Below are 22,999 nucleotides of genomic sequence, written 5' to 3'. Positions count from 1 at the left end.
CTTTCTGGTTTGTTGTGTCTCTCATTGTCTTTTCTCTGTGTCTCTTTTTTGTTGGGCCAAGTCCACCACCCTATATTTTTGATGTAATAGTTTATTCCTGAAAAGTTGGTAGCAATTTTAGAGAACAGTTTCTGGCATAGCTGAAGTCTTGGTAACCATAATTTGTTACACATTTATTCTTTCATGCAAACATTAGAATCAGTGTGTTGAGTTATTGAAAGAAAAGAAAAGAGAATCATAAGGTTTCTGGTTAGAATTTCCTGTATAGGGAAGCGGACTTGGCCCAGTGGTTAGGGTGTCCGTCTACCACATGAGAGGTCCGTGGTTCAAACCCCGGGCCTCCTTGACCCGTGTGGAGCTGGCCCATGCGCAGTATTGATGCGCGCAAGGAGTGCCCTGCCACGCAGGGGTGTCCCCCACTTAGGGGAGCCCCATGTGCAAGGAGTGCGCCCCGTAAGGAGAGCCACCCAGCACGAAAGAAAGTGCAGCCTGCCCAAGAATGGTGCCACACACAGAGAGCGGACACAACAAGATGATGCAACAAAAAGAAACACAGATTCCCATGCCACTGACAACAACAGAAGTGGACAAAGAAGACAATGCAGCAAATAGAGAGAACAGACAACCGGAGTTGGGAGGGAGTGGAGAGAAATAAATAAATAAATAAATAGATTTTTTAAAAAAAAGGATTTCCTGTATACCTAAGTGTGTGTGAATGTAAAATAATTATATTTTATACTATTAAATTTTTATATACAGGAACATGGTATCTTTTATTAAGGTCATATTTTATGTTCCTCAATAAAATATTTATCTTCTTAAAGGGCTTGTACTTTTCTTCATCAATTTATCTTTAGGTATTTTAACAGCTTTCCTGCGGCATCATTTACCTTAGAAAATTATACAACTATCACCATCATACAGTTTTAGAAAACGTTTAGAGCTGTTTGCCAAAAATAGTCTAAAAGTTAATAGCAACTTTCTACTTCTTCAGAAAGTTCCCAATTGCAGTTAGCCTCCCACTCCCACCTCAGCCCAGGACAACTACTGATTCTTCTGTCTCAAAAGAGTTGCCATTTCTGGACATTTAATACAAATGGAATCAGATAATTAGTAGTCTTTTGTATCTGGCTTCTTTCAGATAGCATGTTGACTTTGAAGTTCATCTATGTTGCAGCATATCCTATCAGTAGTTTTGCTCCTTTATATTACTGAATAGTATTTTATTGGATAGCTATACCACATTTGCTTTATCTATTAATCAGTTAATGGACAATGAGTTGTTTCCAGTTTTTGGCTGTTATGAATGATGTGCTGTGAACATTCATTTACAAGTTTTATTATGGACATATGTTTTCATTTCTCTTGGGTAGATTCCTAGAAAGGAAATTGCTAAGTTGAGCAATAAGTTTATGATTAGCTTTTTAAGAAATTGCCAAATGGTTTTCCAAGTGAATGCACCATTTTACATTCTCTCAAACAATGTATGAGGGCTCTAGTTTTCTACTTTGTCATCAACACTTGGTACTGTCTGCCTTTTTGATGATAATCACCCTAATGAGTCTGTATTAGTTAACTATAGTTGCATAACAAATTACTCCAAGACTTACTGGCTTAAAAATCAATTACTTATTGCCTCGGTTTCTGTGGTCCAGGAATCCAATTGTGGCTTAGCTAGGTACTCTGACCTCGGATTTCATACAGGGCATTTGGGTGCTGGCTGGGACTGGTAACAAGGCTTGACTTGGGGAGGATCTGCTTTCAAGCTCATTCAAGCAGTTGTTGGTAGGATTCAGTTTCTCATGGGCTATTGGACTGAGGGCCTCAGTGCCTTGCTAGCTGTTGGCCAAAGGCCTCCCTCAGTTCTTTGCCACATAGATTTCTCCATAGAGCAGCTCAAGGCTCTTCCATCAGAGTGAGCACGTCAGAGAGCAAAAGAGAGTGAGCAAGACCAGAGTCTTTTGCAGTCTGATCTCAGAAATGATATCCATTATCTAGAAGCTGCCTATCACATTCATTGTGGTTTTAATTTGCGTTTCCTTCATGATTAATGGGGTTGAACATCTTCTTATGTGTTTTTAGCCATTCATATATCCTCTGGTGAAATATCCACTCAAGTTTTTTGCCTATTTTTATTTTATTTATTTATTTATTTTTTAAAGATTTTTTATTTCTCTCCCCTCCCCGCCCCCCAGTTGTCTGCTCTCTGTGTCCATTCGCTGTGTGTTCTTCTGTGTCCACTTATATTCTTGTCAGCAGCACCAGGAATCTGTGTCTCTTTTTGTTGCGTCATCTTGCTGCATCGGCTCTCTGTGTGTGTGGCACCATTCCTGGGCAGGCTGCACTTTTTTCACGCTGGGCAGCTTTCCTTACGAGGCACACTCCTTGCACATGGGGCTCCTCTATGCGGGGGACACCCCTGCGTGGCACAGCACTCAATGCACACATCAGCACTCCTTGCGCACATCAGCACTGCACGTGGGCCAGCTTGCCACATGGGTCAGGAGGCCCTGGGTTTGAACCCTGGACCTCCCATGTGGTAGGCGGATGCTCTATCTGTTGAGCCAAACCCGCTTCCCACCTATTTTTAAAATTAGGTTGTCTTCTTGAATTGCAAGAGCTCTTTTATATTGTAGATATAAGTGCTTTATTAGATATTTGGTTTGTAAATTATGTTTCCTATTGCTGTGGTAAATTACACAAATTTAGCAACTTAAACAATACAAATTTATTATTTTACAGTTTTTTAGGCCAGAAGTCTGGTAAGCTGACTAAAATCCAGGTTTCAGCTGCCACATTCCTTTCAGAAGGCTCTAAAGGACTATCCATTTCCTGCTTTTTCATGTTGTTGGTAGAATTCAGTTCCTCATCTCATAAGACCAAGATCCCTATGTTCATGCTGCCTGTAAATTGATGGCTGTTCCTGCCTTCTAGAGGCGGCTGCGTTCCTTGGCTTTTGGTCCCCTTCCTCCATCTTCATAGCCAGCAGTGGCAGGTCAAGTCCTTCCCAAGTCAAATCTCACTGACCCTTGACTCTCTCTCAGCTCAACTAAGAAAGACTGTCTGCTTTTAAGGATTCGACTAGATTGGTCTCCCCTGGATAATCCAGGATAATCTCCCCATCTCAAGGTCTTTAACCTTAATCATATCTGTCAAGTCCCTTTTGCTTTAGTAGGTAATAAATTCACAGGTTCATGGAATTGGGACATGGATATCTTGGAGGGGCCATTATTCTGCCTGCCACACAAATATTTTTTCCTAATCTATAGCTTTTCATTTCATGTTCTTAATGGTGGCCTTTGGAGTGCAAATGGTTTTAATTTTGATGAAGTCCGATTTATTGATTTTTTTCTCTGTTGTGTTGTGTTTTTAGTGTTATATATAAGAAGACTTTGCCTAACCCAAAGTCAGAAAGATTTTTCCTGTTTTCTTCTAGAAATTTTAATATTTTTAGCTCTTAAGTTTAGACTTACAATCCATTTTTTGTTAGTTGTTGAGTATGGTGCTGGGTGAGGATCTAAATTTATTTTTTTGCATGTGGCTATCCAATTGTCGCAGTACCATTTGTAGAAAAGACTCTCCTTGCCCCCATTGAATTGATCTGGCACCTTAGTTGAAAACCATTTGACCATAATTGTAAGAGTTTCTTTGTGCACTCTGAGTTCTCTTCCATTAATCATATGCCTACACTTGAGTCAGTATCAGTAAATCTTTTCTACATATTTAAAAGTTCTTGTTATTATTAGAAATAAAGTTAAGATTATTTTGAATTTTAAATATTAATCACTCAGAAATATTTTTTTCAAACTCACTGACAGGTTAACATTTAATTTATTATAAAATTGCCTTGGTCTTGGAGTAAAAGAAAAATGTACATTTTATGCCTCAATTAGGTAACTTAAAATTGCGTTAGGGAAGCGGATGTGGCTCAAGTGATAGAGCTTCTCCCTACCATATAGGAGGACCTGGGTTTGATCCCTGGGGCCTCCTGGTGAAAAAAAAAAAAGAAAGCATGCCTGCGCAGCAAGCCAGTGCCCTCACAAGTGCCTGCGTGGTGAGCCAATGCCTCCCCGAGTGCCTGCGCAAGTACCCGCATGGTGAGCCAGTGCCCCATGCAAATGAGTCATGCAGCCAGATGATGACGCAACAAAAGAGAGGCAAGGGGAGAGTCAAGGTGAAGTGCAGCAGAAACCAGGAGCTGAGGTGGCACAATTGACAGGGAACCTCTCTCCCCATCAGAGATCTCTAGGATTGAATCCTGGTGAATCCTAGAGGAGAAAAAATGAGAAGAGAAGATAACACAGACAGTAAATACAGCAGGGTGGGAGGAGGGGAAGGGGGGAAAATAAATAAAATAAAATTTTTAAAAAAATTGCTTTAAATCTATTGAATTCTATCTTATAGAACTAAATTGCAAAGATGTCAGGGTTTTTGATATTAGCGTTACGTTAAATATCTTGATGAATATTATTTTATTTTCTACTTTGAATTTGAACAGAGCATCAATATTTTACACTAGTTATTATTATATATGATTGTATATTCCCTTTGTATAAGTAACATTTCCAAAGTCTCATTGCCTTTCCTGTTCCTTTCAGGTCAGTCTCTAGAATCCCGTCGACTTTACAACAAGCCAGTTCCAATCCTGCCCAACGTGGACGCCATCTTAAACGAAGCCCTTTTGAAGGTGCGGCAGAAGTACCCTGGGCACCTTTCAAAGGAGGCTTGTGTCCGTGCAGTCCAGGCAGCCGTGCAGCATCCCTATGAGGTGGGCATCGAGAATGAGAAGGAGCTGTTTATGTATCTGCAGAAATCAGGGCAAGCTAGAGCCCAGCAATATGCCTTCTTTGCTGAGAGAAATGCAAATAAGTGGTCAACCCCCACCGGCGCTTCTTGGAAAACAGCATCGGCAAGGCCCATCTCCTCAGTTGGCGTTCTTGGTAAGAATGTGGGATGGTAACTGTCAGTCTCCAAATCGACACGTGTAAAGTGATTGCATTTGCTGATGGCCACCCAGTGCCAGGCTCCATGGTACGCACATTGCCTGTGTTGGCTACGTTAATTCTCACCCCAGCCCACAAGGTGTAAATCACTGTCTTCATTTTACCTATGAGGTCCAGAGATGCTACGCAACAATGAGCTGATAAATGGAGTGGTGTGGAGATCTGCCTGCCTGCAGACTCTGGGCAGTTTTTACTCATCTCTACCTCTTTCCCATATGAATCTTCTACTCCTGGATTTCCTAGTAATCATTATTATTGTACCACATTCAAGGTGTGGCCTCTCACTCTTGTCAGTAGGCATTTGGAATCAAGGCTCTATCTTTCTGGTCCCTGGATCCATTCACTTTCTCTGGTTTAAAACCACTATCCTAAAGTCCATCTGAACCCTGTAACAGTGGCTCTCCTACTTTCCTCCCCAGAATTTTCCCAAACGAAATGTCTTCTTTCCTCAGAAGCGAGCTACCTGATTGGCTCTTCTGGGCCTCTTTCCTTAGCTTCACTTGCTCTTAGTCTTGGCTCAGAGGTAGAATTGGGGGGATTTTTTAGCTCCCTGAAATGGTAAGCAAAAATGTTATATGCATCAGCTTATGTACGGTTTTCTGAGGTGGAGGAGGTCCATAGTGTATCTCTAATACCAATCCAACTTGGAGGCAAGGAGCTCACTCTGTATCTTTTCAGTCTGTTCATTGTCTCAGTCAAATTTTGGTAGAACATAGTCTATCTCTAATACAGACACGTTGTGCTTTTTCCAGTCCTGGCTCTTTGGGTTTACATCTGAGTTTTTCAGCAGTGGATGAATGGTTTGACCAGGAACACTGATTGTTCCTCTTTTTGTACTCTATTTTAGCAACACCAATATTTATTCTAATTGTTGTGCACTGACCTGTTTCTTTTTTCCTTTATTCCTTCAAGCCAAGGATAATTAATATAAAACAATATCTAAAGTTAAGTTTATCAGTATCATGTTTGTCAACCATTGCTGAGACTTTCCATATTTCCTTGTTGTGAGCCTTTTTAAAAGGCTTGTGTCTGGCATATGGTGATTAACAGATTGAAGGTTTTTTTTTTTAAGTATACCCACATCATTCTGTAAATACTTGAAAGGTCTTATGGAAAATATAGAAGACAATGTAGATAAAAATAAAGTGATACGATTTGGTCATTCACCCCCTTTTTCATGTATATCCCCACACTGCTCTGCATTTCACCTTTTTGATGCAGGCTGCCTCTGCTCTCATGTGCCTTCTGGAATCCTCCTCCATCCTCATCCTCTTCACCAACAGCTCCATCTTCTGTCTCCTGACTGAACCCTGACTTTCCCTGTGGGCTACTTCTGCAGCCCTCTCCAGAAAATACTACCGCTTCTCCCACCCTCCAGGGACCCCAGTGTCACTTCCTCTTCAGGACACCCTCCTTTGTGGTCCTGCCACCCAGCCTCTCTTGCCTCATCACTCATTGCTCTTCCTCATTTGCTGACATTTTTGGTACCTGGCTCACAGTTAGTAACCCATTTTAGTCCAAATCCTGCAGCCATTCTGGTTGTCCTCATCACCTGGGTGGACAATTCACCCAGCCCCCTTGCTTCTGATTCCTTTGCCTCCACAGAGCCAGTGGCTTTGCCTCACTTCACTTCCATTACCCACATTCCTGAATTCACCATATCCCTTGTCATCCCCTTGAGTATTTCTCCACCTCTCAAGTCTGACATCCTGTGTTTTCATCACCACCTTACATCCTTCCATGTCTCTGAGTCGATTATTCTGACTATAGCCATTATTTGATCAGCCTCACTTATCTTTACTTTCTTGTCTATTCATCTTTAATTTCCAGAATCATTACTTCAGCCACACTTCCCGATTCTCCTCAAATTCCATCATTCATTGCCCTTCACCGTGCTTCCTGGTAAAATCCCAATTCTGGATGATTCCAACTATGCATTTTCTATAAGCCCTGCTGGAGACACAGCTCAAATCAGTGCCAGAGCAAATTCATGTTTTCCCACCTCTCAGGGCCATCATACGGAGGAGGGCAGTAGAATGCAGTTGACCCAAAACTTTACAACTAGTATTTAAAGCATCCCTTATTCTTTGTTTACTTCTTTAAGAAGAATTTCCTGACAAGATTTAATTCCATGACAGTGAAAGGTAGTAATCTGATAGGGGAGTAGGACTCCTTGCTATTGTCTGTATGTGTTTATGAGGCAAAATTAGGAAACTAAATGCATCATAAGTATAATATGTACATATAAGAATATAAAAACCAAACAGTGAAACAGTGAAAAGCTTAGTCTTTGAGCCTGATAGTTTTGAATATTTTTAGACTATAAAGTATGAGAGGAGAATTGAGGAGTTAAGAAATTTTTGAAAAAAAAAAAAGACATAAATTGTGTTTTCATGCATGTTTAAATTTCAATGATTAAATGACAAGTGTCAAGTTATAGAAATAAAAAAAAATCTGAAATTATAGCTAGAACACTTCTATAAGTAATTAATCTGGTTCACTTTTGTAATTTAGATTGGGAGTTAATTTGTAGTCCACCCACAGCAGACCTGCTTTGAAATATAAGCACTTTCCTTCCCTATCTGGCTTCGGGTCTAAGTTATCACCTACATTATGTTACAGCACTTTCGCATAAGTGCTCTGTGGGTAAGGTATTCCTTACCTTCCCTGTGAAATCATAATTTCTACAATGTTAGAAACTTTATATTTGGCTTTGGACTAAGAGATAGAAGGCCACAGTTGGAACTCCACACTACCTCCTAGTATTTACCCAAGCTAAATTTAGGGAATACAAAATTGCTATAGCAGTGAGAGCTATTGAGCCTTATTGCTACTGGGTGAAATGCAGATGTTTAATAAATTTGGAAAATTAAATGAAATTATTTTATTCCAAAGCAACTAAATCACTTATCTCACTACTAATAACTAGTACTCAAAACCAATCCCTAAAGACAGTCAGTATGAAGTATGGAAGAGTAATGTTTCATCCACAATGTGTTCAGCTAAGGTATTTAACACCGCTGCTGTAACCGGTAACCCAACAACCTTAGTGGCTTAACATAAACATTTATTTCTTGCTTGCTCCACAGATCATTCTTGGACCCAGGTTGCTTCCAGCTAGTGGCTCTTCCATTCTCTAGGGCAAGGGTCAGTAAACTTTATCCATAAAGAGCCAGATAAAAATTTTAGGCTTTGTGGGCCAATCAGTCTCTGTTGGAAATTCTCAGCTCTGCCATTGGAGTGTAAAACCAGACTTAGACAAAATGGAAATAAATAACCATAGTCATTCATTTTTCAGTAAAACTTTAAGGACCCTGGAATTTGAATTTTATGTAATTTTCATGTTTCACAAAATATTCTTCTTTTGATTTTTTCAACTATTTAAAAATATAAAAAACATTCTTAGCTGGCAGACAGTAAGGAACAGTCGGCGGGCGTGGCCATCTTAACTTCCAGTTCAGTGGAATTATTGTTCTCCTGGTGGAAGTGCTCTTCCTTTTGGCACTAAGACCTGAAGACCAGAAGAGCTTAAGGTTGCAGGAACAAGAAGCAAACATTTTTCTAGTGGATCAAAGATGTTTCGTAGTTTCAGTTCTTACATTTAGTCTAGGACCCATTTCTAGTTAATTTTTGTATAGGAGGTGAGGTGGGTAGGGGTCTAACTTCATTCTTTCGAATGTGGATATCCAGTTGTCCCAGCATCATTTGTTGAAAAGATTATTCTTTACCCATTCAGTGGTCTTGGTACACTTGTCAGAAGTCAGTTAACCATAAATATATGGGTTTATTTCTAAACTTTCAATTCTGTTTCATTGATGTATGTCTATTCTTATGCCCAGGACCACACTGTCATGAATACTGCAAATTTGTCATAAGTTTTAAAATCAGGAAGAGTGAGTCCTCCAAGATTGTTTTTTGAAGATTGTTTTGGCTACTTTGGATTCACTGCATTTCCATATGAATTTTAAGATGAGCTTGTCAATTTCCACAAAATACTATTGGGAGTTTGATAGGGATTTCATTGGCTCTACACATCTATTTGAGGAGTATTGCCATCCTAACAATATTAAGTCTTCTGATTCATTAACATGGGTTATCCTTTCATTTATTTAGGACTTCTTTAATTTCAACAGTATTTTATAGTTTTTTTAGTATACAAGTCCTATACTTCTTTTGTTGAATTTATTCCTAAATACTTTATTAATTTTGATGCTATTGTATATGGGATTTTCTTAATTTCATTTTCAAATTGTTCATAGCTAGTATACAGAAATACAATTCACTTTTGTGTATTTGATCTTGTGTCCTACAACATTGCTAAACTCATTTTTTCTAATACGTGTGTGTTTATGTATGTGTGTGTGTGTGAATCTGATACATTTTCTTTTTTTTTTTTTTTGAGATTTATTTATTTATTTATTTCTCTCCCCTTCCCCCTCCCCACCCCTGTTGTCTGTTCTCTGTGTCTATTTGCTGTGTCTTCTTTGTCCGCTTCTGTTGTTGACAGCGGCATGGGAATCTGTGTTTCTTTTTGTTGCATCATCTTGCTGTGTCAGCTCTCCGTGTGTGCAGCACCATTTCTGGGCAGGCTGCACTTTCTTTCGCGCTGAGTGGCTCTCCTTACGGGGGTGCACTCCTTGCGCGTGGGCCTCCCCTACGCGGGGGACACCCCTGTGTGGCACGGCACTCCTTGTGCACATCAGTACTGCACATGGGCCAGCTCCACACGGGTCAAGGAGGCCTGGGGTTTGAACCGCGGACCTCCCATGTGGTAGATGGACACCCTAACCACTGAGCCAAGTCCACCACCTCTGATACATTTTCATAACCTCTGAAGCACTTACACAGTGCCTAGGCATTACTAGTACTCAATCCATTGTGTTCCTTGAATTAATCTCTTTAAATGTCATAGTGCCACTGATGCCTTATATCCAGCGAGAAATTTTCCAGTCCCCAGTACCACTGAATCACTCTTTTTCTCCTTCACTCTTATTTGCAGGCTTGGGAACCATGGGCCGAGGCATTGTCATATCTCTTGCAAGAGCCAAGATACCTGTGATTGCTGTAGAGTCAGACAAGAAGCAGCTGGAAATTGCAGACAGGTCAATAACCTTAATCTTGGAAAAGGAAGCATCCGAAATGCAACAGAATGTCCACACTTGGTCAGTACCAAAACCCAGGTTAACTACATCTATGAAGGAGCTGGGTGGTGTAGATTTAGTCATTGAAGCAGTATTTGAGGAAATGAACCTGAAGAAGCAGGTCTTTGCTGAATTGTCAGCCATATGCAAGCCAGAAGCTTTTTTGTGCAGCAACACTTCAGCCCTGGACATTGATGAGATTGCTTCTTCCACTGATCGTCCTCACTTGGTCATTGGTACCCACTTCTTCTCACCAGCTCATGTCATGAAATTGTTAGAGATTATCCCCAGTCAGTACTCTTCCCCTACTACTATTGCCACTGTTATGAGCCTATCAAAAAAGATTAACAAAATTGGAGTAGTTGTAGGCAACTGTTTTGGATTTGTTGGGAATCGAATGTTGATGCCTTATTACAATCAGACTTACTTCTTATTGGAGGAAGGCAGTAAGCCAGAGGAGATTGATCACGTGCTGGAAGAGTTTTGTCTTAAAATGGGACCTTTTAGAGTGTCTGATCTTGCTGGGTTGGATGTGGGTTGGAAATCTCGGAAGGGGCGAGGTCTTACTGGACCTACATTGCCTCCAGAAACTCCTGCCCGAAAACGAGGCAATGGGAGATATTGCCCAATTCCAGATATACTCTGTGAACTAGAAAGATTTGGCCAGAAGACAGGAAAGGGTTGGTACCAATATGACAAACCATTGGGTAGGATTCACAAACCTGATCCTTGGCTTTCCAACTTTTTATTGCACTACAGAGAAACCCATCACATTGAACCACGTATCATTAGCCAGGATGAGATCCTTGAGCGCTGCTTATATGCACTCATCAACGAAGGTTTCCGAATCTTAGGAGAAGGAATGGCTCCTAGCCCAGAGCACATTGATGTTATCTATTTACATGGGTATGGATGGCCAAGGCACAAGGGTGGGCCCATGTTCTACGCTTGGACATTGGGACTTCCCACAGTGCTAGAGAAGTTGCAGAAATATTACAGGCAGAATCCCGATATCCCCCAACTCGAGCCTAGTGACTATCTGAAAAAACTGGCCTCCCAGGGAAATCCTCCTCTGAAAGAATGGCAAGGCTTGGTGGGGCCCCCCAGCAGTAAATTGTGATTCAGCTTTCTATGTTACGCATCACATGCTGGTGTTTAGATAATGATCACCGAATATCAGTGAAATTCCATCCAGAATAAGATTGCTCTGAAATACAAAGCAAAAAAAAATAGCTTAAACCTCCTCTTTGGGTCTTCTGTCTGATGATTCTAATGGGTCAAATCTTTAGGTATGTGCTTCTTTGCCTCTGAATCTGTCCCTAACAGATAAATTATTTTAATTCCAATTAGTAAACTTGTGTTAATACCATGATAGCTAAGGAGAGAGCCCCCAAATTACTGGTGGTTCCCAAGTACTTTGATCAATGAGGAATTGTCATAAGTTAAAAAATGATAAATGGATCTAAGTCGTAAATTCATATTGCTTCTTTCAGCCTCACACACAGCTCACTGAATGGGATATCTAACGGATCACTCATTCAACAAACACATGGAGTACCTCCTGAGCTTCTTGTGCCATCTGACAGCAGTAGGCAGATCTAGAGTCCAGAGGGACGTTAAACAGCATGGAAGCCTATGGTGAAGTTCAGTCCATACTCTCGGAGGTGGGGTAGAGAAGGTTGGCAGGGCCAGCAGTAAGAGGCTCTGTGATTGGGCATGAAAAGCTGCCCAAAGAAAGGCCGGATGTCAAAAGCAGAACAGTTTTGAAGTTGGGGGCAAAACACAGTTGAAAACTGGTGAGGGAATCAAGGGCTGCAGACCAAAATGGGGAACGCAGGATAGCCTGGCAAGCCATGCGCCACACACCACTGCTGTCCTTGGCCCGGCTGCATGTGCACAGTTGCAGGACCAATCGATGCCCACAGCCTTGTCTCTATTCTTCTCTTCAGGGAGAAGTAATAGAAAGGATAAGTTGTTGACAGTGTAAGAAGGGATCTTATACGTCTAACCTTCTAGGCTTTCTTGACTCTGTGATGGAGTAATGATGCCAGTTTCCTTGTCATAACAATCCTTTGTAATGTTAGAAATGGAAGTGGTTCAACCTTGAAAAAGCTGAAATGATTGCAGAAGCAATTTTGTATAATTTTGTTATAACTGTAAGAGTTCTCTTTTTACTTTTTGTGTCTTGTGTGCTAAAAAATTAAGGGGCTGTCAACACAAAAACTTGTGCGTGAATGTTCATAGCTGCATTATTCATAATAGCCAAAAAGCAGAAACAGCTTAAATGTCCATCATATGATAGGTGGGTAAGCAAAATCTGATACACCCATATGCTATAATATTATTCAGCAATAAAAGGGAAGTACTGATACATGCTGTGCAACAGGGATGAACATAAGAACATCTAAGTGAAAGAAGCCAGGCATAAAAGTCCACATATCGTATCATTCAATTTATAAGAAATACCTGGAATAGGCAAATCTATAAGGACAGAAAAGTAGATCAGTCGTTGCCCAGGCCTGGAAGGGTGGGGCAGTGGGGAATGGAGAGTGACTGAAAACGGATATGGAGTTTCTTTTTGGAGTGATGAAAATGTTCCAGAATTATTGTGGTGATGATTGCACAATCATTTAATTATATACTTTCAATGGTGAATTGTATGGTATGTGAATTATATTTCAGTAAAACTGTTAAATGGATGCATGGATGGAGGGATGAATGAATGAATAAATAAATAAAAGTGAAATTGTTGTCATTCAGTGTGATATAAATTAACTGTTTCACAGTATTATCACCAGCAAACCCAAGCAAAATTATCAAAAGTTCTGATATGGAAATCTAGAATGAATGGATAAATTTTCCATTGTGGATAAGAAAGCCCTAGAGTGTGCCTAGAAATGCAGTTCAATTTAGAATAATTTTTGAGGTGCATATTGATGGATTTTTATATAAGTTGGGTTTTTTAATTTATATGTTTTATTGAAGCATATCATTCATACAAGAACATACATAAATAAGAAGTATAGTAAAAGTTGTGAACTTACAAAATAAACATGCATAACCATGGTACAGGGCTCCCATACATCACCCCTCCACCAACACTTTGCATTGTTGTGATACATTTGTTACAAACTATGCAAGAGCATCATCAAGATGTTACTACAACTTGGGAAACGAACCTTGGCCCAGTGGTTAGGGCGTACATCTACCACATGGGAGGTCTGCGGTTCAAACCCTGGGCCTCCTAGACCCGTGTGGAGCTGGCCCGTGCGCAGTGCTGATGCGCACAAGGAGTGTTCCCCGCGTAGAGGAGCCCCACGCGCAAGGAGTGCGCCCCATAGGGAGAGCCGCCCAGCGCAAAAGAAAGTGCAGCCTGCCTAAGAATGGCGCGCACACACGGAGAGCTGACACAACAAGATGACGCAACCAAAACAAACACAGATTCCTGTGCCGCTGACAACAACAGAAGCGGACAAAGAAGATGCAGCAAATAGACACAGGGAACAACAGGGGGTTAGGGTGGGGGGAGAGAAATAAATAAAATCTTTAAAAATATATATATATTACTACTAACTACAGTCCATATCTTACATTTGGTATATGTAAATTGGTTTTTAAATTAAGACATCAATGGTACAGGCTGTTGAAAATAGGAACTTTATCTTCACAGTGACTTATTTTCAAATTGATATTATTAATTAAAAAAAAGAATGCATTAACTCTTTTACAAACCTTGAATGGATTTTATTTCAAGTTCTTAAAACACATTTTCACTCTAGCCTCTTGATTGGGGTTTTGAAACTAGAAGGTCCGTGAATAGATTTTATGAGTCATTAACCCCTGAAATCGTATGCTAAAGTTGATGCATGTGTATCTGAACACATTTCTTAAAAGGGGTACCCTATCCTATATCATAGTCTCAGAAGTGTCTATGACCCAATAAAGGGTAAGGACCAAAACTCGATATAGAAATAGAGGAAAAGAAATATGTCCATTTGTTCTTATTTTTTATCAAAGGAGGCAAAACGAATTCCAATTTGTTGGGTCTTACCTACAATACAAGTTAATATTGATGAAACCTTTCCCAGGATATCCTATCCCGTCCTTGAAAATGCACTTGCTTAAAAGCTGATTTTTTCTTGTTGTCATTAATTTTAAAACTATCTTTAAAAAAACAACTTGTGAATGACATTTTTGAAAAAGTATTCCAATGTTAATTGGCTTAGAACCCTAAGCTTTGCCATAAGATGCCAGCTTTAAAGATGAGATTAATGATATTCCTTGAATCAGTAAAACCCCTGTGCAGCTGCAGTTGCTATTTATTAATGTGCAGTAGGAACAGGTGTGCATGAGAGATAAAGTGAGGGATCGTAAACTCCCATGATTAATAAATAATGTTATAGAATTGCTTATGTAAATCATACTCCACAGCATTATAGGTACCTGAAATTTTTAGGGTCTTATATTTGTTTCTAAAATAAACAAGCTCACTCAATCATCTGAATCCTCTTAGTAGTCACTGATGAGGTTAATCTAAATAAAATTATTTGGACTATGTTTAAAAACAGCTTTCTGCAAGAACAGAATTGTCCTGGACTATTCTTGGGACTGTCAGTGCCATCTGTTTACTTTGCCAGTTTATGTATTTGTTGAGCTTAACAGACAGGTAATGCAGATTCTAGGCAGGAGAGCTGCATTACACAACCCCAGAGACACCTTTCAATACTATGTCCAAAGGGGTGCTATTCACCTAGGAATAATTCACAGAGAAACAACTCCTAGAGCCACGCATCACCCAGTGTTGTTTTCAGGGCACTCCATCTAGAGCTTTCAAGCCAAAGCTCTTTCTTCTGTTCACTGCTATATGTATCTTTCTAAACAAAATTAGACAAAAAAAAAAAAAAAAAATTAGATTTTCTAAACAAAAAAGGTGGAGGGGAGGGGGTTTCAATTAGATTGTTGTCTTTAGTGGGACCAAACTTTTAGAAAAATATCTTGTCTGTTCTTAATGTTTTTATTTGTTTGTTCATTTGTTATTTTGTTACATTTGTTCGTTTTTTGTAGCATCCTGAGAAAAAGGACCATGGGAGAGATGGGCAGGTCTTTTAGTGTCCAAAGAATTTCAAGGCATTTCAATTGCAATATTTATTTGTTCTCTTTCAGCAAACTTAAAATAGCCTGGTAGGATGAGTGCCTGAAAGCCTCTGATAAGATGACAAGAGCAAAGCTGGTACTATGTTATCTTGTGCACATCTTGTGTACTTAGGGTTATTCCATCTTTTCTAAGAGAACACAGAGCATTTGTTAATTCTAGCCATAAGGTGAGGGCCTTAGGATGGGAGAGGGCAAAATCTCCAACTAAATCATAAGTGCACTTGGATTCCCTAAGCCAGCTGAGGCCTAGAGATTTGTCAATTTATGAATTTGGGCAGAGACAGTTGGCAGTCCACAAGTGTCTGTTTTTCTCTTCTTCTGTAGGAAAAATTCCCCAATATTTAGCTGAGCATGTGGTTGTCCAGAATACACAATATATTTGTTATCTTCCCTTACATCAAATTGTGGACATGTGACTAAGTTCTATACAATGGACTATAAGTGTGTCACATGGCAGCTGCTGGTAACCTTCCTTAAAAGTCAGATGAGGAAGCAGACTTGGCCCAGTGGTTCAGGTGTCCGCCTACCACATGCGAGGTCCACGGTTCAAACCCTGGGCCTCCTTGACCTGTGTGGAGCTGGCCCATGCAAGGTCCTGATGCCACACAGGGGCGTCCCCCGTGTAGGGGAGCCCCACACACAAGGAGTGCGCCCCGTAAGGAGAGCCGCCCAGCGCGAAAGAAAGTGCAGCCTGCCCAGGAATGGCGTCGCACACACAGAGAGCTGACACAGCAAGATGACACAACAAAAAGAAATACAGATTCCCGGTGCCGCTGATAAGGATAGAAGCGGTCACGGAAGAACACACAGCGAATGAACATAGAGAGCAGACAACTGGGGGGGGGAGAAATAAATAAAAAATAAATTTTAAGAAAAAAAAGTCAGATGATGTTCTTCCTTTGCCTGTTTCTTTTTTGTTGCTTCCTCCAACTTGCTGCCTGGAACACAGATGTGATGGCTGGAGTCCCACCCCTGTACTGCACCAAGGGGACAAGGGCCATGCATGTCCTAGGGATAGGAGTGGAGGGCAGTATAGAGTTTGAGACCCTGAGGACTTCATGGAGCAGAATTGCCACTTTGCCTTCCAACAGTCCTTTATGCAGGAAAGAAATCAGCCCCTCTTGTGTAAGTCATTAATTACCTACAGTTAAACCTACCCCAACTAATGTTAGTGGGTTTTTTATTTGTTTTGTTTTTGGTTTTCTCAGTGTCACAGGTAATTCCTTTTTTTTTAATTGTGTTTTTTTTATCCCCCTTCCCCCCATTGTCTGCTCTCTGTGTCCATTCGCTGTGTGTTCTTCTGTGACCGCTTCTATCCTTATCAGCGGCACCGGGAATCTGTGTTTCTTTTTGTTGTGTCATCTTGTTGTGTCAGCTCTCTGTGTGGGCAGCGCCATTCCTGGGCAGGCTGCACTTTCTTTCCCGCTGGGCGGCATTCCTTACAGGGCGCACTCCTTGCGCGTGGGGCTCCCCTACGTGGGGGACACCCCTGTGTGCCATGGCACTCCTTGCGCGCATCAGCACTGCGCGTGGACCAGCTCCACACGGGTCAAGGAGGCCCGGGGTTTGAACCGCGGACCTCCCATGCGGTAGACCAACGCCCTATCCCCTGGGCCAAGTCTGCTTTGCTGTCACAGGTAATTCTGATGCATAGGGAGATTTGAGAATTACTGCTGTAGTTCCATTAAACAGAATTTCTTGTTTAAAAAAATATTGGGAGGCCAGTCTGATAGAGAAAGGTCCAATTTAGTCTTACTTTCCAACTTGATGTTTAATTGCTCATAAATTTTACCTTATGTTTCATGTATAATTGTTGTAGGCAGTTCATTGAGATGCCCACTAAGAATATGAAATTAGGCCTTTAAGTCAGCATTTACTACAGGGGTTTTTAACCTTTTTTGTTCCACCGACCCCTATGCCAGTCAAGTGAAAACCACAGACCCCTTACTAAGTCCACACTATACTGTGTATTATTTAGTAAATATATCACACCTGCACCAACATGTCCCCACAAGAAGAATGTGGGTTTTTAAATTTAAATTCAAGCTCATTGACCCCTTGTTAAGAAGCCCTGATTTAGTAGGAAATAATCTCACAGGACTACCTGAACTCAAATTGACTGGTACTTAACTGAGATAAAAACACAGGGAAACGGATGTGGCTCCAGCAGTTGGGTTCCCTGTTTACCATATAGGAGGTCCAGGGTTCAATGCTCAAGGCCTCCTGGTGAAGGCAAGCTGGCCTGTGGGGCGAGCTGGCCCACGCAGAATGCCGGCTCATGTGGGAGTGCTGCCCCTCAAGGGAGTGCCCCCCCCATGGGAGTTCTGCCCCATGAGGAAGTGCTGGCTGACATGGAGGGCTGGCACAACAAGGTGACACAACAAGAGACACAGAAAAGAGACAATAGATGTAGCAGAACAGGGAGCTGAGGTGGCACAAGAGAATGATCGCCTCTCTAGAAGGTCCCAGGATCGGTACCTGGAGCTGCCTAATGAGATTACAAGCAGGCACAGAAGAACACACAGCAAATGGACACAGAGAGCAGACAACGGGGGGTGGGGGTGGAGAAATAAAGAAATAAATAAATCTTTAAAAACACACACACAAAGAAAGTCAGAAGGAAAGGTGAGTCAACAATGGCAGAAAGGAAAAGGAGAGTAATTGGAGAAACAGTATCTCTCAACACTGACCAAAAGGGAGGTGGTGAATCTGGCCACATGAACATTCTGCTCACTAGAGCAAAGATCTCCAAGATGGGGTGCCCCTGCCCGAGGAAGTCTGAAAGAAAATCCAGAGAAGTCCAGACCAAAAATATTAGAATTAATGTTGCTATTTTTCTTTGTATAAAACAAGAAATTAGTCTATTTTAATATTTAATGTGCAGATGGACACCATTGTCCTCACCAGGTTCCATCTCAGCCAAATGTAAAAAATGAGGTATCTAGGGAGGCAGACGTGGCTCAAGTGATTGGGCTTCCACTTACCATGTGGGAGGACCTGGGTTCTAGCCCTGAGGCCTCCTGGTGAAAAGCATGCCCACGTGGCGAGCCAGGGCCTGCATGGCAGGCCAGGTGCCCGTGCAGCGAGCAGAGTGCCCATGCTGCTGAGCCGAGTGCCCATGCGGCGAGCTGCGTGCCCACATGGAGAGCCAAGTGCCCATGCAGCGAGCCAGTGCCCACACAAGTGAGTCACATAGTAAGATGATGACACAACAACAAAAAGAGATGAAGGGGAAAGCCAAGGCGAGGTGCAACAGAAACCAGGAAAGGGGGTGGCGCAAGTGACAGGGAATTTCTCTCCACATTGGAGGTCCCCAGGATTGAATCCCGGTGAATCCTAGAGGAGAAAAGCAAGAAGAGAAAACAAAATGAGAAATAGAAACAGAAGATCACACAGCAAATACAGAAGGCAGAGGAGGGGGAGGGGGAAAATGAGGTACCTGGAGGGAGAGGTAGTAGCTCAGGGTGTCGAGTGCCTGCTTCCCATGTGCGAGGCCCCAGGTTCCATCATCAGCGCCTCCTGGAAACAACAATCAACTGAAAAAGCCAACTCTCACTGGGGAGCAGATGTGGTTCAATCCCCGGTACCTCCTTCAAAAAAAAAAAAAGGTATCTTGAGGGAAAGGGTGATTTCCAAAATTCCGAGGGATTGATGGTGGCATTCTCCCTCTTTCATTCGCTTTCTGCATACTGAGAAACTTTGCAATTATGTATGCTAGGGTGGGTGGATATTCAGACAAAATCATATAGCTTAACTAAATGAACCCTCACAAAAGATTCCATGAAAGAAAGTGCCCATAAAATACTCCTTGAAAGACAGTACATCAAAGTAATACCAATAATGCAAGCAAAGACAAACAAAAAAATGGCAGAGCCAACACTTGTACTTCAGGTAATACATATATAACATAACATTTGCCATTTTAACCACTTCCGGGTGTATAATTCTGTGGCAAGGGGGAGTACAAGCCTTCAGCATAGAGGAGCGGGCCACTTCTAAAGGTCCGAAGGGTTCAGGGGTATCTGAGGATTTGAGATTTCATTGATTTCATTGAGGATTGAGAAATTCATTGATGTCCCCATACCAAGTCACAGGGTCCCACTTCCAAATCAAGGCCCTAAAGGTGGCATAACAGACTTACTAAGATGGAAAATTCAACCTTCTTGGAACTCTGCTTTCTTTATAATTTAGACATGGATCTGATCCTCTGCTTTTACTGCCCTGTGACTACACAGGAGATGAGAGTCTTTTCATATGCTACCAGGGAAACCCTCTGACTTTCACAGTTCATCTTACCTTGGTAATTAATCACCTTCACACCTTTCATTGTTTTTTTCTAGTGCTGCAATAGCCCCCAGCAAGAGTCATCTGGCTCCATGCAATTATAACTCCCTATAAACCCCTCAAATGCCTGAAATATTGGTCCTATTTCAGCTTCTACTGGTTTCCCATCCCAGCTTCTCCATTGGTGAAAGTTTTAACTTTCGCATAGTTACAGCATGACTGGGCTATCAATACTCCACCTACCACCAGTAGGTCCTCGTTGCCAGCTGACTGGTTGGTGATCCAGCTCAAAATGCCATTTTACAGTTTGCTTCCTAGGACCACTTCTGTTAGCACCTGCTATAGGCCAGTTTCCCAGGAAACAGACTCTGAGGGAGAGATTTCCATGCAGGAGGTCCATGGTGAGTGCTCTTGGGTAAGACACCTATAAAGGTGTGAAGGCAGCAGGATTGAGCTGCAGTGGGGGTGCACCTGGGGCTTCAGCCAGTCCATGGGGACCTCTGGTGCTCCAGCAGCCCTTCAGAGATATACTGCATTGAGACAAGGGGACTGGGCCTTTTTACCCTCTTCTTTTTTTATTTATTTATTTATTTATTTATTTAATTTCCCCCCCTCCCCTGGTTGTCTGTTCTTGGTGTCTATTTGCTGCGTCTTGTTTCTTTGTCCGCTTCTGTTGTCGTCAGCAGCACAGGAAGTGTGGGCGGCGCCATTCCTGGGCAGGCTGCTCTTTCTTTTCACGCTGGGCGGCTTTCCTCACGGGTGCACTCCTTGCGCGTGGGGCTCCCCCACGCGGGGGACACCCTTGCGTGGCACGGCACTTTTACCCTCTTCTTGACTTGCCTTTGGATGTGGGCTGCCTCCAGGAAGGGAGGTGTGGCCTTGGAAGGCATGAACCTTCAGCCGAAGCTGTTTCCCTGGAGAAACTTGGGTCCTTAGCTTCTCCCAAAGCTAGCACTGCCAGCAGCTGGAGGAATAATTGTCTTGGTACTGAAGAGGGATCTGGGCAGTGCACCATAGCATCCAATACCCAGTTTCTGCCTTGTAGACATCAAAAGTAGTTCCTTCACCAGACCTTTATCCCTCTTTCCATCAGTCACTACATGGAGCCCATAACTCCCAGTCACACCTCCTCACCTCAACTCTCCTCCTTGAATGGCTCTGAACATCTTCATATTTGATGCCCTATCTTCCTCAACTTGCCAAATCCCCCCACACACATACTCCTCTAGAGTTTACCATTTGCATCAGCAAAAATCTTCTCTAGCCTCATCTTCTTAGCCTAAATTCTTGGGGTTTCCTAGGGGTTCTTCAATGAATGGCTTCCCCAACCAGCTTCTGAAAAAGGTGAGAAATTTAAAACAAAGTAACTACGGGGACAAATATATCACCTTTACAGTGATGGAGGCTAAGTTGGAGGATGGGGTCCTGGTTAGAATAACTCCGTGGACTTGATCACATTGCACCCCATAATTAGTCAGACCTCCCGACGTGGTCTCAGAAGCCCTGGACCACACATATATGCTCGCCTTTCCTAAAGCTTTCAGTTAGGTAGTTTTAAGTCATTCTCTATTGCATGGGTGTTGTCTCAAAATCTTTTTGGAAACAAATGAGGTATGATTAGAAAGAGAGAGAGATAGTACCCTCAAAAACAGATAAGCAATAATGGAATGTAACGTGTCAGTACTGAATGAATAATATAGAACATTAGTACCGAAATTCAGAGAAGGAGGAGATTGTTAAAAAATTAATTCCACTATCCTCCAGGAGGCCATCCTCCTACACTTCCCTAGTCCATTCATTCCCCCACTCCTCTAGGTGACTATTTCATACCTTCTTTCAAATCTCTTCTTCTTCTTCTCAGCTGATGTCCTTGCTTCCTTCACTGAGGGGAAAAAAAAGCAATCAGAAGAGAACTTCCACAAGGATCCACCAGCAGTTCATCTACCACTTCCCTGCTTCTCTCCTCTCTCTAGGAATGAACTGTTCATGTGCATATCAAAATTCAACTCCTCCACTTGTGCACCAGATCCCAGCCCCTCTCACCTATTCAAATAACCTGTTCCAGCATTCTCTCCTCTTTCTTCTGCCTCATCCACTTCCCCCTCTCTATGGCTTCTTTCCAATCAGCATATAAACAAGTTATAATTTCTCCCATTTAAAAAAAAATTCCCTTAAAATTTTTTTTCTCCCGCGAAATCTGATGTGATCTTGTTGATCATTTCACATTGTTCTTAAAATTAGGAAGTCTGTAAATAACACATGTATTCTTATGTAAATGTGTAAATAATAAAGCCTACTTGAAAAAAATAATTTTTCTCCTGTTTTAGAAAAATCTTGATTCCATTTTCCCTTCCATCTTCTGGCACCTTTTCTTCTTTCTGTCACAGCAAAACTTCTACACTGATTATTCCCATTGTTTCTCAATCTTTTCCTCTCATTCTCCCTTGAACCTATACCAGTCAGACTTTTGTCCCCACCACTCTGCCAATACTGCTTTCGTCAGGGCCACCAATGACTTTTTTATTGTTGAATCTGATTGTCAATTCTTGATTCTCATCTTACCTGGTTTATTGATCATGCTAGCTTCTTTAAAACCCTTGGTTTACCTGATTCCAGGATACTACCACTCCCTTGATTTTCCTCCAACTCACCAGCTTCTTACTCTCCATTGCTAGTATTTTATCTCCCCCACCTCTAAATGTTCCAGGGACTCAGGGCGCAGGCCTTGGGCTTCTTCTATATCCCCTCCCCTAGTGATCTCATTTAGTTTCATAGCTACAGACTGAAAACTTCTAAATTCATACCTTCAACCTAGAACTCTACCCTGAACTTTAGACTTGTCTGTCTACTTGACATCTACATTTAGGAGTTTAATGAATGTTTAAACCTTAACAAGTACAAAATTGACCTTTTGATCTCTGTCTACCCACCCCGCCCCCTGACTCCCCACCCCCAAACAAACAAGCAGGCTTTGCTTGCAGCTTTCCCCATTCTAGATAAAGAGCAATTCCATCTTGTCAGTAGCTCGGGACAAAAACTTTGATGTTATCCTTGGCTCTTCTCTTCATCTCACTCCCCACATCTAATCCATTAGCAAATCTTTGTGGTTCTACCTTCAGATATATTCAGAATATAACCACCTGTCACTGCCTTCTCTGCTATCACTGGGGTACAAGCTATTATTATCTCTTGCCTGAGGCAATAGCATTCTAACTGAATTCCCCCTTCAGCCCTTCTTTAGGTTTTGTGTTGCGTTTACCACCAGATGGCGCTGCTGAGTTCTCCTAAAAATTCCGGGTAGGTAATATATTTCATTTTTTCAAGAGTAGTTCTCTAAAAACCTTTGTTTTTTTAAATAACTTTAGACAAAATGTTCTGTGGGTTCCTGCAGCTTGTGATGTGATGTAGGCCAGTTTC

The 22,999-nt window shown here is 41.7% G+C and overlaps 1 protein-coding gene and 1 long non-coding RNA gene across 2 annotated transcripts in view; one reads left to right on the top strand and one right to left on the bottom strand.

The window, feature by feature from the left end:
* EHHADH (enoyl-CoA hydratase and 3-hydroxyacyl CoA dehydrogenase) overlaps positions 1-12,899 on the top strand; it is a 64,342-nt gene extending 51,443 nt beyond the window's left edge. Inside the window, exons 6-7 of the mRNA XM_004473734.5 lie at positions 4,599-4,940; positions 10,003-12,899. Of these exons, the coding sequence (XP_004473791.2) occupies positions 4,599-4,940; positions 10,003-11,264 (1,604 nt within the window). The 3' untranslated portion in view covers positions 11,265-12,899. The remainder of the gene's footprint in view (positions 1-4,598; positions 4,941-10,002) is intronic.
* Positions 12,900-20,604: 7,705 nt separating this feature from the next.
* LOC131278223 (uncharacterized) lies at positions 20,605-22,336 on the bottom strand. The gene is made up of 3 exons (XR_009185504.2): positions 22,234-22,336; positions 21,413-21,464; positions 20,605-20,917 (listed from the first exon to the last, which is right to left on the bottom strand). It is a non-coding gene; the product is annotated as an uncharacterized lncRNA (long non-coding RNA).
* Between the last annotated feature and the right edge of the window lie 663 nt (positions 22,337-22,999).

The sequence above is a fragment of the Dasypus novemcinctus genome, chromosome 4 (assembly GCF_030445035.2).
Source record: "Dasypus novemcinctus isolate mDasNov1 chromosome 4, mDasNov1.1.hap2, whole genome shotgun sequence".
Taxonomy (NCBI): Eukaryota; Metazoa; Chordata; class Mammalia; order Cingulata; family Dasypodidae; genus Dasypus; species Dasypus novemcinctus.
The sequence above is the reverse complement of the archived record's forward strand: the minus strand, read 5'-3'. Positions and strand labels throughout refer to the sequence as shown.